This window comes from Larus michahellis, chromosome 21 (genome assembly GCF_964199755.1).
Source record: "Larus michahellis chromosome 21, bLarMic1.1, whole genome shotgun sequence".
NCBI lineage: Eukaryota > Metazoa > Chordata > Aves > Charadriiformes > Laridae > Larus > Larus michahellis.
In genome coordinates, this window is record NC_133916.1 from 1442811 (window position 1) to 1459968 (window position 17158).

The 17158-nt window shown below is 48.4% G+C and overlaps 1 protein-coding gene across 1 annotated transcript in view; it reads right to left on the bottom strand.

Annotated features, from left to right (window-relative positions):
- PKP1 (plakophilin 1) overlaps positions 1-17158 on the bottom strand; it is a 48069-nt gene that overhangs the window by 20380 nt on the left and 10531 nt on the right. The window contains exons 3-4 of the mRNA XM_074564128.1: positions 9717-10141; positions 921-1065 (exon numbers count right to left, since the gene is read on the bottom strand). Of these exons, the coding sequence (XP_074420229.1) occupies positions 921-1065; positions 9717-10141 (570 nt within the window). The remainder of the gene's footprint in view (positions 1-920; positions 1066-9716; positions 10142-17158) is intronic.

A 17158-nucleotide genomic window follows, 5' to 3' on the forward strand; every position in this document is an offset into this window, starting at 1 on the left:
GGGAAGTGATGGGACAGCCCAGTGCTCAGAGACTGTTTTCAACGGTAACGAAGGGCGTGGCCACCCCACAATTAGCGACGGTAACATGGGCTGGGGTACCTGCACTCGGTTCAGACACAGCAAAGTCACAGCGGTACGTCCCCACGCTGTGCCAGCATGTCCAGCTCCACTATTGTGCCAGGAAACGGGAAGCCACCTCTATAGGGATGGCACCTGGGTAACCCCATGCTTGCATGACTGCAAACGCGCCAGGGTGGGGATAAACTTTTGTGACAGTCTTGCTACAGCAGATCCGCCCTTGGGGCTGCCTCCTTTGCTGCATGTTGGCACAAATTTAGTAATCGGAGAGTGACAGCATAAGAAAAATAAGCTTCTCCATAAGAAGGGCTTCTGTTTGATCACATATCATGATTACATGATTACGAATTAACCCATTGGCCTAGAAGGCTGAAAATGGCTGAAATGTCAGTAAGCAATGCACAATGACGATCACAGTGGGATTTAGATGAATTTTGCGTGGCTCTGACACTGCAGCTCTGAGATCACAAAAGTTGCATGTGGAATGGGGTGCAATTGCATCCAGAAGAGGACACTGCATCTGGATGGCTGCTCCCGTATCACCAAAACCCGTCAATCTGTGTCACAACAGCTTATGGTGGTAACGTGGACACAGTCTCCTCTGCTGCCTGGTAACTATTCCCCTGTGTTGAAATCCTGACTGACTGCTATTAAGAGAAAATGGTGGCTAGAAGTTGAAAAACCTACTTAATCAATCCCTGAGCGCGACTAACGAGGTATAAGGCTCCAGCCCGAAAATCAAGGGGACCTATGGACCCTTGGTACTGAGGAAAACCAATTTCATCCATCTCACGTGCCATCACAGCCCACGTGATGGCAGAGCTCTGAAGGAGTTTGCTCACCTCTTGCTTGGCAGACTCATCCTGGAAGCAGGTGTGCTGGAGGTAGTAAGCACCCATGGCCTGGTATTTGTCATCAGAGGAGCACAGAAGTTGTATGGCTTTCTGGATGGTCATTGTACCGCCGTCTATCTCATCACCACATATTCTGTGTTAAAGAGAAATACAGTATTGGTTGAGTGCTCAGCCAAAAGGGCTACGTCATTACTGGGAATTATTAGAAAGGAATCAATTACAAAATGTAAAATGTTATCACATCGCTGCATAAATCACACGGTGCACCCCTAGTGCATTTCTCTGTCTCAAAAAAAGGGAATATAAAAGCGGTAAATACATCGTGGAGGACACTAAAGCTAATAAATTATGGATCCGGTCTATCCGGTAACAAAGGAGACAGAAACTAAAAGCTCAGTTGAGGTCCTAGATGTCTAATCATGTCTAAAGTGGAAGGTTTAATGAACAGAGAACCAGTATTCACTGTTCCTCAAATAAAAGAATTAGTGGACAAGGGTGAAACCATCCGTCAGGTTATTAGGACAATCTAAAGTAGACAGATGCTTTTCCCACAGCATGTGAGCCTTTGATGTGAGATGTGGTGGAAGCAAAAATGTGAGAGCAGTCGATGGTCTCAGGAGGCAAGAGCAGATCCCTTAGGAAAAGGCGACAGGCATGTCTGGAGTGCTGGGATGGACAAATATTGAGTTTATGAAATACTAATAATAGCACTGAGATGTCCTGCTCCCAGGGTATGTTTACACTGGTAGTTTCCAAGCTCTTCATAAAAGTTGGCCACTGTCATCAACCCCTGTTATAGGTAAAGAATGGAATGTGCCTACAGACTCCAGAGGAAGGATATGAATGCCTCTGGCTTGGAGCTGGGCTGAAACCCTGGGAAAAATACAAACACCTGAAGATTTGTCCACTTCTTCAGAAATATGAAGGTCCTGCTCTCATTGGCTTGTACTTATTTAGCATCATCTGTGATGTTTTAACCATGTAAAATTAGAAAAGGGTACAAACTTTCAGACTGGTGAAGGAGCTCTGAACTGCAAAGCTTGTCCGTGTTTCCAATTATATTAGTTAGTCTAATAAAAGTTACCATCTCTTCTTAGCATCCTTGCACCTGCTAGGATGGCTGCAGCAGGATCTCCACTCACAGCTGCGTTGTTGGCATTAATTTGCATCACAGTAAATGACCACACAAAGTTCAGGAACGAGAAGAGTCAAACCCTGAACTCCTCCTTGGTTATTACTATTTCAGCAGCGACGGGATACAAACGGGAAACGCTTTGTTAACTGGATGAAATCAAAAAGCGTGGGGGCTTTGCTAGGACAACTACGTCACCGTTGTGCCTGGCGGATGTTATTCCCTGTTCAGGATCCAGTCGCAACTGATGGGGAATTTTACCTGGAGGTTGGGGAGATTAGTTCCTGTTTGAACCACGTTGGTTTGTACACAAGCTTTCACTCCATGTCATACTAGTGGCTACGTAGAGGGGCTGATCATCTTCAGACAATCCAATACATAAGAAAACAGTGTTTTTTAACAAGTTCTTTAAATGAACCTTTGAAGTATTAAATATTACTATGAGGGAGTGCCTTCTTCAGTGCATGGGATATGCAACTCATTTTGATCGTGCCAAATAAATGTTAAGAATGAAGGTCTAGATTAAACCATTAAAACAATAAGATTAAAAAAATATGTTGTCCTTAAGCATCCAAAGGTTCACCTCCACACAGCATGGGTCGGCTCTATTCTGCCTCAAACCAGGACATTAATATTCACAATTCCATAGCAAATTTCATACAGAATGTCAAAAGCCAACGGTTATGCTGTGGCACTGTAAGACAGCATGAAAGGCTTTTTTTGCCTCCCCTACCCTCACCGGTATAAAGTTGCATCCAGTTTAAATTACTCATTTAAGCACCTGTGTAGTCAATGGAGAGGAAATAGGTGCTTCCAGAGAACAACTTGCCTTTGTGTCTTGGACGTTTTTCCTAAGACAGGAAGACTTGCCCTCTGGAGATGCCTCTGCCTCCGTTGGTATACAGGAATGACAGACAACAGTCTTGCATTGGACCTTAAGCACTCAATGTCTAAGGGTAGATGAACGCCATTCCACTTTTATTTCTACACTAACAGTAAAGCATCACTTCCTCACATAATTTTTTCATCAGTTTGAACCTCTACCAAAACTTGGTTCCAAGAAGCTTCGGTTATATCTGCAAGAAGGAAACGCAAAACTGGAAAGACACATTTTAAACTAGAAGGTATAGAACCTTGGAAATCTTTGGTTTGGATCCAGGATGCTGTGATTTTCTCTTGTCTTTTTCATGCTCCCGAGACACACAAAAGAGCTGAGACACCGATGGATCCAGCATGAGCAGCACCAGAGAGATTTCTCCTTTGAGAATGCAGACCTGGGCTGGCCATGTGGGGAGGGAGGGTATATTAATAAAAGCACCAGGTCACTGGCCATGCAGCATATGTGGTCATAGTGAATTCTTTTTTCTTTTTAATTTACCAAATTGAGAAAACCCCTAAATCAGGTACACTTTTTATGAGAAAGAAGGATGTCTACTTGGTCTGGCTACTCAAGGAAGGCAATTTTCGACACACCCACTCCGTAAGAGGGCCAAGCCCTCCTTCGGCAGGGGACAACTAGGCATCCAGGTCCAGTTCTGCATGGGAAAAGACAAGGAGGGTTCCATTTCCCCTGCTGGCTCGCCAACAGGAGAAGTTCACAGAAGGTGAGCAGCCGGGCTCAGTCATGCCGCCCAAGAAGCAGCAGTGATTTCTCCTACCTGAGAATATAATCACCCTGGCAAAGCCCATGCTAATGGGAGATTGTTCATCAGCCAGTCAGGGATGTTCCTAACCAGATCTACACTACGAGAACAACAGTCTGCTCCAACACAAATTCTTGGACTGTGGCCATCTCCAACCTGGGCCAATGTGCCTGGTAGGAAGAGCTCCAAAGGTTGTTCTTCTTCCACAAGAAAGAAGCAATCAGAACAGGGAGAGACCTCAATTAGAAATGATTCAACAGGAGACAAATTAGATGATCAGATTCAGGTGTGGAAGGGAAACAAATACTTAAGAGGCTCGGTATTACAGAAAGGCAAATTCCCTCATTTGGTACCAAAGCCGTCCTTCGCTTTGTATTAGCAGATTGATTTGCGTTAATCAGATCTAAGTCTCCATCCTGGTTGTTAGGGCTACAAGTCCCAGGAGGGGAGGAAGTCAGAAAACTCTAATAAATTCCATTGTTCATTAGCAAAATCAGAGTGAAGACACTTTAGAGTGTCTAGCACATTCAAGCCTTCCAGAGTCAGGCCACACTGGAGCAAACCCTATAGCCATGCTCCACGCCAAGCAGCCATGTCCACCTCTGGGGCATGGCACCAAAGTTTTGATGGCACTGAAAGCTCAGCTGGAGCTTCCCCTCAGGCTTTGCTCGGTGGGTCGATACCAGGGAAGATGGGCACAGACCGACACTCAGCCAGAGAGGAGGTGTTCCTCACCACGTGCAATGAGATGAACCCTGCCAGGACAGCATCGCCCACAGCTCCGCAGCAATTGCTTTGGGTGCAAGTGCTCAGTGCAGACAAGTTCACATCACCAGGAGCCAGTGCTGTGAAACAGTCGTTTTTAGAGGCAGTTTATCCAAATTAAGAGCAAACCGAAACGAAGGTGCCTATCGTGGTACTTGGTTCTGCTTTCATTGCGTGGCATAGCCCTGGAGAATTTATGTTTTCATGCTGATCACCTTTATCCCAAACAAGGGGAGATCTGTCAGAAAACACCTTTCTGTTTCAGTGCCTTTTTGGACTCTTCCAATAACTTTTGTATGTTTTCACTGTTTATAGTATTTCCAGAGAGACCGAGCTCCTGCCCAGGAATGAATGGTGACAGGACACATGCTTACTGTCCCTGAACTTTAGCCACAGCTCACAGAGGCTGCTGAAGCTTGTCTGGGGCCAAGTCAGCGTCACCGTAGACAACTATGACCTTATGGAAAATCCAAAGGGTCGCCCCAGCCGTTACTGCATCCTCCGTAGCTGCCAGCCACGGTATTCAAGGCCTTTAACAGAGTAGGACCAAGATATTACATATTTCCAGGTGCCTTAAGAGACCCTTGCATTCACCGGATCTCTGATGAGGTGTTTTAGTCTCTTTCTCCCGTATACAGAGAACTCCAAAGGGAGACGTATCCTCGTCTTAAAATGAGGCCAAAGGTGCATGTGGTATTATGGAAGACAACTCATATTGTAGGTGTCCATTAACGGCTCCTGATCTATATCAGCAACCCTTAAGCTGGGGAATGTCTGCAGACACCCCAGCTCACCTCTCATCTTCACAAATGAGAATACCCTGAATCCTTCACAAGGGGTGAGATTAGTCTGGCCTCTCAGTAATGTCTCCAGCTCAGACACCTGGGTTTCCCCTGAAGTCAACCAAGAGGCACTGACTGTGTCAGGGGGTAACTCACTGACCTACCTCAGATTTCGGCTCCGTTGGCCACTGACTGCATCTCTGCCAAGGCAACAGGAGCACCCAGCACAGGTGCAGGCATCTCCTAAAGGAGTGATATGCACGTAACCCATTGACAACTGCACAGACTATCGCAGAGACAGAACCACCATGTGTCACTATCTAGCCTGGCTCTGGGCCGTCAGTCCCATGTGCATGTGGTATCTGAAGCACAACGTGCAACATGTCTGGAAGCAGAACTGATCCAGAGCCAGCCAGTGGCCACCACAGTTTTCTTGCACCTCAAGTTCCAGCTGGAGAAGGACAAAGAGTCAAAGTTTTCTAGGATGCATCAAACATCACATTCTTTATCACTTCTCGTTATCGCTACCTGATGACCAAGGAGGATGTAGAAACTTTTTTCCTGACTGGGCTGAATTGCAACAAGTTATTTAGCTAAAAGCTGGCTAGCTCAAGATGACACACTGCCACTTGGAGCATGTTGCAAGTACCACCCATGAGAGGAAATGGTTAAAAGCAGGCAGATATGCATAGTCTGCACCATCTGCCGAAACCACTGTTGCTACCAGTTTCCAGGATGAAAGGCTGCAGATCTATGGGATGTCATGAGATCCCAAAGAGGAGAAGGGTTCCAGGGAGAAGAGGGAGCCCTGGATATCAAGACTCCCTCCAGCTCTATCAGGCAGAATGACTCACTCCAGAGAACAAATGGCAAAATGTGAGTGCTGCTCATCGAGAACTGCCTTTGGGCAGGAGCCACCAGAGTAACCCATGAGCTTCTGAGCCCACGACAGATATACTGAGCTTGGAAATGTTGTTCCAGATATGACATAATGCTTACAAAGTCTTAAGCCCTTGAGTGGTTACAGAGAAGAATGTCTGGAAGGGACATCAGAAGGTCCCTCTCTGCTCACTGAGGTAGAATTACAATGACAGGGGTGGTGGAAGAGGAGGTTTCTCAAAGTAAGTCAGTACTGCTTAACCTCCTGATCTGAACAAACAGTGCAAAAGTCCAATTTCATCACCAGACACAATGCTATGGGGTGAGTAAACCCCTACATCATGGTTTAGTTTATCATAGAATCATAGAATGGTTTTTCCCAAAAAACACTTAGGCGTTAATCTACTCATCAGCTAGCTGGAGGAAAGGTGCTTTCATCAACTAGAGTTGCTTCTGTAAGAGGAAGGACTCTTCTGAGAGATAGTTATCAGAGACAGCTCTTCCATGTCTTACACAGCCAAAGCCAGTTCAATAAATGGAAGCAATCACACAACCAAGAATAGTTCCAGAAATGAAGTAACTTTGTGGCCAAATGCAGAGGGACTGTTCAGTACAGGTAGTTTGATGGTTTTTGCACACTCAGTATTTTGATATCTACACACCACTCTCACTACCTGAGAACATCCAACAACCCCTTTTTTCATCTCACACCGTCCAAGGAGATCAGAGCCGTAGCACAGCATGCCTGAGAAGCACCACTCTTGAACCAGTACTGACACTGTCCACAGTCACTGCGTTACAGAGCAGTTTCGTGTCACAGACAGACCCAGCGGATGGCAGGCTCCACCGTAATCCCTCTCACAGCAATGGAAATCACCCCACTGGGTCACATCTGAAAGCATGGAAACTAGATAGCCCTTCCCTTGCTCATAGAGATGGTTTGCTAACCTGCAGACGAGATATCCACCTACGCGCGAGATTTGCAGCATGAAAACTGAACACAAAATTATACTTGTTATGAAGGCAAAAACTCTACCTGAAGAACTACTAGAATAGGAAGAACAGAGCCCCAGACAGGGAACCACAGCAGCTAAACCTTTGTCCTGCATGCGGGGGTTAATAATGGGATGCTGACAAGCAAACCTCTCCCTACCCAAATGAAGATTGAGCTCTCCAAGTGCGGGATCCTCCAGCCAGAAACAGTCCTACAGAGCAAAGAGAGCCCAGATATGGTCCTAACCCATCTCTGAAGGCCCCTTCCCAACAAAAGCACGCTCCAGATCAAGGCTAACAGTGACCTGCCTCTTTATAAAGGCTAATGGCTTTCCAACGAAGTGATTCTTCAAAGAGGACCACTCCATAGTATGTTTCCAAAACTTTAAGGACAACTGCTGCTAACTTCATCTCCCTCGAGTCAAGAGCAGAAACGCTTGTACAAGCTGCCCTCCAAATTAATCCAGCTCTGCAGTGACTTTCACGCGAAGCAGGGAGGTGTGCCCCAGCCAAATCAGATTTACTCAAGGGACACAGCCCCAGCTGAGCCTACGACTTGAAGCCCAGCGTTTCCACATCAGAACCAGTTCTGCCAGATGAGCCATGCCCCAAGCCAGGAGAAGTGTATAAATGGAGCCACTCCCTAACCAAAGGGCATCCAGCGCTGGAGAGTATTCTTCTCACAACAGCAGTTCTCCTTCTCTTCAGAAAATGCCATTATTCTTCAAGTGACCTTTACAAAGCAATGACCAAGTCTACAACCGTGAGCGCTGCGCAGCGCAGAGCAGGGCTGGCTTTGGAGAGAGCCCACCTGCCCGGGACTAACTTCTCAACAGCAATATTTTCCCTAGGCAGAAGGCAGCTGCAGTCCCATGTTTCAGCATTCTGCCATCCTTCCCACTACACTCTTATGCGCTTTAGTCAGAAATTCCCTAGAACAAGTTACTTCCAGTTTATGTAACGTCTCTGTTACAAAACTTCTGAAATCAGCAAGCCAACGCTCCCGGTGCTCTGGGTTGGCCAGGGCTAATTTTGCACGTGTTAAACATGAAGTAACTGGGCACATGGGAAGCTACGGTTTCATGACAACATGGTAACGGACAAGTGACATTTTTTGCCATACACAATCTTGGACATACTTCTCCTACTCAATACAAAACGAGGGAGGCAGAGCAGAGAATTAGCCAGAGAAATCCGGAAATCAACATTCAGATGTGAAAAAGGGCAGGATTTGGCTCACGCTAATGACTGTGAGGGGGGATTTTTCTCAATATCCTCATCTCACCTGGTGAGTCAATGGCTCAAGAAGCTCAGGCCTTTGGTGTGAGTTATGACAAAGGCTATGAGCCCTGTTAATTAATCTCACACTTATGCTGCAATGTGCAAATTCTCTTTTGGACCAGGGACCACCAGGAATGAGCTTGAGGGCTTCTAGGGTTTGTGTGAGAAGCTACCACATCTGTCTGGGAGCTGCGATAACTTCTGGGTTGGTGCAGAGCAGACCCCGTATGACAGCGATGCAGCAACAGTAGCCCCTGGGAATGCTTGTGGAAGATGCACACCCCCATCGCAACCTTGAACTGCAATCTTTTGTAGTTCAAAACATGCAAACCATAGTCTTCCAAGACTATGGCTTGTGCAGACCAAACCTCTTCCAAGGCTATGGCAGAATATGGTTGGTGCTCCAGAGCCAGAGGCAGTGCAGCCATCAGCATCAGGGCAGCTTTGAATCAACATCACTCTAATGCCATCAAAACCCCACAAGGGTTTTTTTCAGTGGGAGCTCTGCCGCATTGCACAGCTGTATCAGGTTGGGAGTGTCTGAGCTCACTGGTGTGTTTTACATGCCCTATTGTCGTAGGCAACATTTACAAGAAGGGACCTGATGCTAACTGAGGCATGAAGGACCATCCTCCACCCTTTCATAATTCCTAACCCCAAAGGGAGTGGATGCTCTGGACAGGAAGGAGGCTTCCATTCCCTCCTCTTTTCAATTTGGCTATTTATTTCAATTTCTGGTTCAATTTTTTCTGGAACCCAAATCAGACCTTTTGAGTGCATGAAGCAAGGGCTGGGTGGAAAGACAGAGGGGTAAATACAACCGCTCACCAGGTTCTCAACTCTGCTCTGAGTCAGGCTCTCAGGAGCCAACACCGTCAAAATTAGTTGATTTTTTTAGGTTTGTTTTCTGCCAAATCAGAGCAGTGTGACAGCCAGGAGAGGGACCCAGGCTACACACCAGGCTTTCCGCTCTTCACCTCCCCACCTTCAACTTGCAAAGGAGCTGTTGGCTAATACCACCACAGAGACTGGGAGATCATCTTGCCCAACATCACACAGCTGGAGCAGAGATGTATACACTGAGCCAGTCATGTTGGTTTCCCTCCGTAGCCCATGAAAAGAAATAAGCCCTTTAAGTGTGACTCATCTGACCCACTTTAGACTACTGCAGGATGCGATTAAGCGCGGTGCGCGCTGGTGAGCAGCTCTCCAGTGGCTATAAAGCAGCTCAGGTGACTAGCTCTGGTGGACAGACCTCCACAGAAGATGTCTACATTTACTCAGGTTCAGCCCACTGCAGCAGACTTACTTGGAGCCGGACTGAGTCTGTCCATAAACCACGTCCTGCTTGCAGCTCATCATGGGCTGGGCATAGACCACATCGGGCTTGTTGCTTGAGGGGCAGGAGAGGGCCCGTGCTGGCATTTTTTTACTTGTCCTGGTAGTTCCTTGCTGGGTGCTGCAGCTGCTGTAGATGCTCTGGCGGTTCAAGGTTGCCTTGTGCTCTGCCCGGCCCCCCACCTGACTCTTCCTCAGCGTGCCCCGGGGCGGTTCGCAGTAGAGGTCGGGCTCACTCCGGCTGCTCTTGATGTTCTGCACAAAGCAGTAGTCGCTGCCAGCCCTGGCGGGGCTGCAGACAGCCTTGCTGTAGTGCTTGCTGCCCCAGCCCTCCATCTGGCTGTATGAGCTGTAGCGCCGGTTCTCCACGTCCCGCTTCAGGGTCCCGTTGTACAACTGGTCAACGAGAAAACAGGAGACAAAAATATTAGGAAAGGGTTGAGCTGCACATCGACATTGCCAAGCCCACTCCTGTGTGGGTGTCACGGCTACCAAATGCCTCCTAGTTATTTTTCTGGCCCAGAATTTACGGGAGGTTAGCCCATCTGCAGCCCTTACAAAGGTGCCAAACCCTCCCTTGAAATCTGGGGACACTTAGTGATCGGGATATGGCATCCAGGTGCTTGAAAGCAGAATTGAAAGCTCAAATATGACCCTGACGTTAGAGATAATTCCTTATTTCCAACACACGGGGTCTAACCCAACCTGTAATTAGGGGAGCTCACATCACATCTCTTGCCATCACAAAGAACGATGCCCCATCCTGACCTCCCAGCACTGCCTGCATTTATTTTTAACTTCCTTATGCCCCTTCCATCTATAAGTTCCTTAGGAAGAGAGTAAAGGGAGTGAAAAATCAGTAAGAAGGGATTCTTGAATCTCATTGTGCCAAGAAACAAGTGGAGACAATGAATATCTGCTTATGGGTTATGAGGTGTGTAGTATCAGCTCATACAATGGGATGTTCTGAGAACAATGGGGGATATGCAATGAGAACTGAGATGACTAAGCCAGGAAGAAAGAAAAAAAAAAAAGGATAAAAGACAATAAGAAAACCAACTGCAATTAATCAAATTAAAAAATGGCTTTAGCTGGCCTGCTGTCAGTTCAAAATGTCCTCACCGCTTCACCAAAAGTCCTCCAGTTTTGCCCCGAGTACATCAGGACTGAAGCCAATAGTCTTTAGCAATATTAAAACTTCTGAATGTCAGTGCTGGCACCTGGAAGCCTGCAGGGTTGTATCCAAGTGAGAGACAAGTCACCAAGCTGTGTCGTCCAGAAAGGAAAATAAATGAAGCTATTTTAGTGCAGTTTGCCCCATCACACTGAGTTTCTCCACTGCATCCCCCTCAGCACGCTGGCAAGCAGATCTCCAAGACATACAGCAAAGAGGCATAAAAAGAATGAAAGAGTAAAACTGCCTGCTTCATCCACCTTTGGTTTATCTTGGGAAAGCTCATCCATGGTCTCTTGTTGGGCCAAGGATTTTTTTCTCACCTAACTTTAAGCCTCTTTGCTTTGGGTGGCTCTTTCTGCAAAAGCCACCCAAGGATCCCTTGGGCTGGGAGAGAAAAGCCAACACCAGCACTTTGTTATTTCCATGGAGGTTCAAGGCACAAGGTGTGAAAAGCCTGTGCCTGGTGCAATAGCTCATGTCACTGAAAAATAATTCCATGTTTCCTAACGTACAAACACCACATGACAGGGAAATTGGTATCCTCTGCAGGCTCACCCTGCGTCCCGCTGCTCTGCCCCGACTTCATCCCAGCCCTGCGCACACTCAGCATCATTCCCGTCTCCAACACTCTGCAGAATTGTCATTATGTTAATTAATTAAGCCAAATATTTCCATTAACGAACTGATCTTCAGGAATGCAGTGAATCCTCTCTGCTGAGAGTTGCATGGGTAACGGCTGAAAACCTTTAAAAGGGGTTACGCAGCAGGTGCGCCATCCAGGTAAGAAGAAACCCTTTAGTCCAGCCACGCCGATACCCAGATTGCCCTGGAATTTGAGCACCACTCTGGAGTAGTTTTCATACTTTGATTCTGCAGGCTTGCATCTAAACAGGTGAATTGCTGGAAGGGGAGAAAAGGGGAGCAAATTCTCTTTGCGTTTGCTCCAGAGGACACAGAAAAAAACCTGCCAGTGCTGCAGCACAGCAGGCAGCAGGTTTGGTGCCCGCTGCAGAGCTCCCAGGGATTTGGCAGAAGAATTCGCATGCGATAAGAAGAGCGAGCACGAGGCACATGGGTAAGTCCGATGAGATTCGGGGGCTCCCCTGGCAGTGGGGCAAGCCCACCAAAGTTCCCAGGATGGCCGTGCACAGGGGTTCTCTCCGTCCGGGTTTTGCTTTGCACGCAGCAATGGCAAAGTGACCTTTCATAGAATGGCCTAGGCTGGAAGGGATTTTTTAAGATCACCAAGTCCAACCTTTAACTCAACACTGCCAAAAACACCACTAGCCCACGTCCCTCAGCACCACGTCCACATGTCTTTTAAATCCCTCCCGGGATGGCGACTCCACCGCTGCCCTGGGCAGCCTGCTCCAACGCTTGACAACCCTTTGGGAGAAGAAATTTTTCCTAATATCCATCCTAAACCTCCCCTGCCACAATTTAAGGCCGTTTCCTCTTGTCCTATAACCTGCTACTTGGGAAAAGAGACCAACCCCCACCTCGCTACACCCTCCTTTCAGGGAGCTGTAGAGAGCGCGAAGGTCTCCCCTTTCATGAAGTCATGATCTACCCCACTTCTATGTCCTTCTAAGGGTGACGTCATCCTCATTTTTCTTCATTTTCCTGGGTTCAGAAACCCTCAGGACAGTGAGGGGCGGGACAGGGCTGCGGCAGGAAGGTGCAGGGTGGACTTTGCTGCTCGGTGGAGCGGGGAACCCACTCCCGGGGCTTGCCACCGGCAGCGGCTGCTGGAGGACAGAGCAGCAGCTTGTTAGATGTGAGCCCTGTCGTTTTTCTTTATGAGTCAGTATAAACCGGGATTATTTTGTAGGGCTGTCAGAAGCTTGGCAGAGCCGCAGAGCCCCTGGGCATTTGCTGAAACCAATTCAGCTAACCATGGAAGAGGTAACTTGTTATTTATCTAAAGCTATTGTTTGCTCTCCAGTGTACTCACACGGGCTCTCCGCCAGCCCAGCGGGTGAGGGAGGGTGTGAGTGTGTCTGCGTTTATAGATACAGAATTATCAATTCTGCATTTCCTGCTGTGTTTCATACAGTGGCATAGAGCATTGTCCTCTTTCTTGCCAGCCCGGAGATGGGTGAAGCAAAGCGACCGCCTGTTTGGAAAGACACCTCTCTGCAACACAGGGAGCCCTGGGTGGCAAGTCAGTGCAGGTCCCGGCAGGGCGGGGAAGCCTTTTGCAAACTCATGGGAAAATAGTTCCCGTGTGATGTGAAGCTCATTACCAAAGTCAGTGCATGACTTTTATTGCTGATTCTACCAGATGCTTGGCTGAGCCCATTTTAATCTCTTTCAAGTGGCACGGACCTAATTGGTATCTTAGAATTCCTCTCTGCAGCAGGAGCCTGATCCAAAGCCTCCAAATCAATGAGGAGCCTCCTGTCAGCTTCAGCGGATTTCAGACCTGCTTGCCAAACGGTCTCTATGAATCCTTGCACAGATGTAGCTGACCTCTTGATCCCAACAAAGTGCCCTAAGAGCAGCTTTCTCAGACTAAAACCCATGTCCCCATTTCAGATGTTCACCAAGCCAAGGCAAGAGACCTCCACTTCTAACACTGCAGCAAACACGGCCAAGGGAACGGGGTTCCCCACGCTGTTATCTCTTCACTGGGTGCAGCGATCAGTGAGATAGGATGGTAGAAGGGAGGCACTCTGCCGTCTGGAGAAGAGATGACATCTCTGAAGGTGAAGGTGATGCTATTACATTGTCTGTGGTTTAAAGAGCCACCTGACAACAATCTCATAACTTTTGCTGATGCCATTACGTGTGTAGAGTGAGCTCTCCCTCTGCAGAATAGCATTAGTGAAAGGAAATAATCAATCTCTCGCCTTCAAACCTCATAAACCGCCCAGATTTCCCAACACCCTGAATTGCATCTACCCACTGCCTGTGGGTGTTTGCATGGGGGAGGTGGGCCAGGTCCATACCTCCTCCCTTCAGGAGTGCAGAGAAATGCTGGAAAAGACAAGGAAGTCCCTCAAAGCGGGGTGGAGACAGAAAGCAGTGATTCCCTCGGCACTGCAAGACCTGGAAACCATTTTAGAAGAGCACAGGCAGTCACCAAGACTTCTCCCCATGGCGCCTGAGAAGTCGGGGCAGCTGGGTAGGTCTTTCCTTTCAGCCAGGCACCATCACGCACTGGTAGCCCCCTGCACTCGTAGGATGCAGGAGGATGCTCACGTGCAGCTGGGCAACGCCGAGATCCTGAATTTTAGCCTGAACTTCTTCTCCCTACTGCGAAACGAGCCCGTATGTTTGAGGCCAAGCCTTGGGAGCCATTCATTCATATTAAAACAAGGAGGGGAGGCACAGGGAGGAAAGGCAGAAGATGAGCACTGATAGCGCGCGCGGATGCTCTTATCAGGCCCGAGGAGTAAGTGCTTTCCTTCAGTGGCAGCAGCAAAGACCTGCCTTTAACATAATAATCATTTGTGGATCACCAGTTCTCAGTCTGCGATGTGGGACCGTTTTAGGAACATCAACTGGAATATCCGGCAGTCGCACAAGGCAGGTAAATAAGTACCTTTAATCTCTTATTTCAACTGGAATAAAGCTGGTGCTCGAGAGAAAGTCACAATGGCAATATCCCACTCATTGATGATGCGTCCTTTTCTGTTTGTCTCGTCCATAAACCCTCTTGTGTAACAGGGAAAGTCCCTCTCCTCCCCGCGCTTTCCAGAGAAGCACGGAGCAAGGTGCGCCAGCCCCGGGAATCGCGCTCCCATCTCAGCGCTGCCTCTCCATGTCGGAGGCCCTCCCAGATAACTGGGTGTTTCTGACTTCTGCATCTAAGGACGCGATCAGTTCATTACCCAGCTCTCATTTTTTCCCTTGCAATTTGTTTGTTTCTAGAGCAGCAGACAGAGAGAAGTGAAGGACTCCGTATAAACACGTCAGGAGCAGGTTTCTCCCAGGCTGGAGGGCAAAGCACAGGCAATGCAACACGACAGCGTCCCACCCTGAGTGATGGGTGGGGAAAACTCTTGATGCCACTTGCGAAACGCTGTAGCTGCTGCCTGCTACACACTCCATTGCAGGGGGAAAAATTGCAAAACCAGCAAATGTATTGTTTATCTATTTCTGAAACGCTCTTTCCCACCTCTCCCGGGTGCTGCCTTTTTCATCTGGTTCCTTATGCAGCTGGGATTTAGCTTCTTCTGGCCAGGGAAGGAAATGTCCCACTTGCTACTCCAAAGCAAAAAGCCTCTTGCAAAACCTCACAGGCTCTGACCAAGCAACGATGTGCAACAGCTATAAATCTTGGTTTTCTTTGATAAGATTGCCCAGACCACACTGTTTTGGGGGTTCTTTTAAACTTGAATGTGTCATCACAGCAAATGACACATTTTTGTCCTGAAATCATTAGGGAACAAAGCTCCCGCTGACGACGAGAGATTTTTTTGTCCACAGTGGCAAAGCCAGCCAGGGAGAGCAGGGAGCGTTCCCCGCTCACGGCAAACACCTCTCAAGCAGTGAATGCATTTGGGAGAGAAAGTTCTGCAACTTTCTGCCACAGAGAACATCTATTTTGGACTCTACGTACAGTCTCCAGTGTAGAGTGACCACCAAAGTGCATGTTTTTCATTAGAGCCATAACAGGCATAATTGCTACAGAAGCCAGGCTGGGTGGGCCAGCGCAGCACGGAGCCCGAGATCCCAGCGGTGGTGCCTGAGGAAAGCAGTGGTGAGCACTGGTGGGCCAGTAGCCGCTGGTCCCCAGCTGTTATGTGCCAGGACCCAACTCAGTTAACTGCTTTAACCGGAGCAGCATCAGACATGCCAAATATTCCTCGGTCTGGGAGCAGGGCTGCCCTCAGAAACGTTACTCACTGCGAGCCCCAGGCTGAGGTCAGCCCTGTGGGGATGAGGATCTGCCCACCCCGCTGGAGGCAGGTGGAGGTGTTAGGAGACCCTAACATCTAAGATGTGCCTCCTGCCCTACCCAGCACACCAGGGGCCTGTTTGCCCCTCGTTCGGGGCAGTGCTGGGGCTGGGGGGGTCCACGCTGCAGCTTACACCCACATCATGCCACTGTATTTCCTTCTCGTGGGACCACCAGCACAGGGAGGTTGGGTGCCTTGTCCTGATACTGCATTGTCTTGACAGTTGATGCCAAAACAGACCTGGGACCTCCCCCAACTCTCTATCAGGGATGGAGCTGCCAACCCAGTAGACCCAGGCAAGAGCAGTGTTGCTGCAGGTGGGAGTTAAGCCTTGGAGGGTCTTTGCTGACAGCATGGATCCTGGCTCCACGTAGTGCCTTCCCTTGGTGTTCAGCATTGGGCTGTGCATCTCCAAAGCTGCAACCCATGGGCCACTGGACTGTGACAGTTGTTTTGAGCCCAGTGCTGAACAGATCCCGTTTTGGGGTGGTGTTGAGGTGTCAAAGGTGCAGCTCATGCTGAGACTTCTCCTGCCGTGACTGCGCTGCTCTAGGTGCCCAGTTTAGCTTACTCAAACCTCCCTCAGGTTTGCCTGTGTAAATTGTGGTCACCACTGTACCTTCTGTGGAACCTCAGGCACTGCTCAGGCCTTACATCAGGACACGGCACAGCCAGCTCCTATGGTCGGATGGCTTTGGGAGCTGGTGGCGACTCATAACGCACATGGTCAGTAGGGTGACAAACGTCTCTAAGGTCTTCTGGGCTCGAGAGCACCTGGGTTGAAGAGCCGCTAACACAGAGAGGTTTGCAGTCACTAATGTGCCCATTACTGCATCCCACTGCGGTCACTGTGCAAATGGGACTGGGGATTTCTTCCCTGGAGGCCCTGACAACCCCCGACACATGCGCCAAGGAAACACCGCAGCCAAGTGCAAACCCGCGGCCCTCAGAGTGCCTGTTTGTGGAGGGTCCCACTGATTTCAGTGTCACCTACACTGATAACGGGTAGATACTCATTGCAATGCTAGTTACAGTGACGCTACAAACAAGCCACTCCACAAGAGGAATAAACAGAAAATAGTATTTAATAATGGGAAAATCAAAGAGTTTAGCCAGAAGTGTTGACTGATCTCTTTCTCCAGATCTATCATTTCCTTTGCTCTAATATTTGAACACCAGTATCATAAGGTAAGGAAGAAAACTCAGCAGCAAAAAGCTTGAGATTTCCAGGGAGACACAAAAGAAGACAAGAGGAGGAAGTCAGGACTAATAGTTTTTAAGAGCAGTGGGTGAGACAGGATACCTCCTGTCATTTAGAGTCACCTTCTA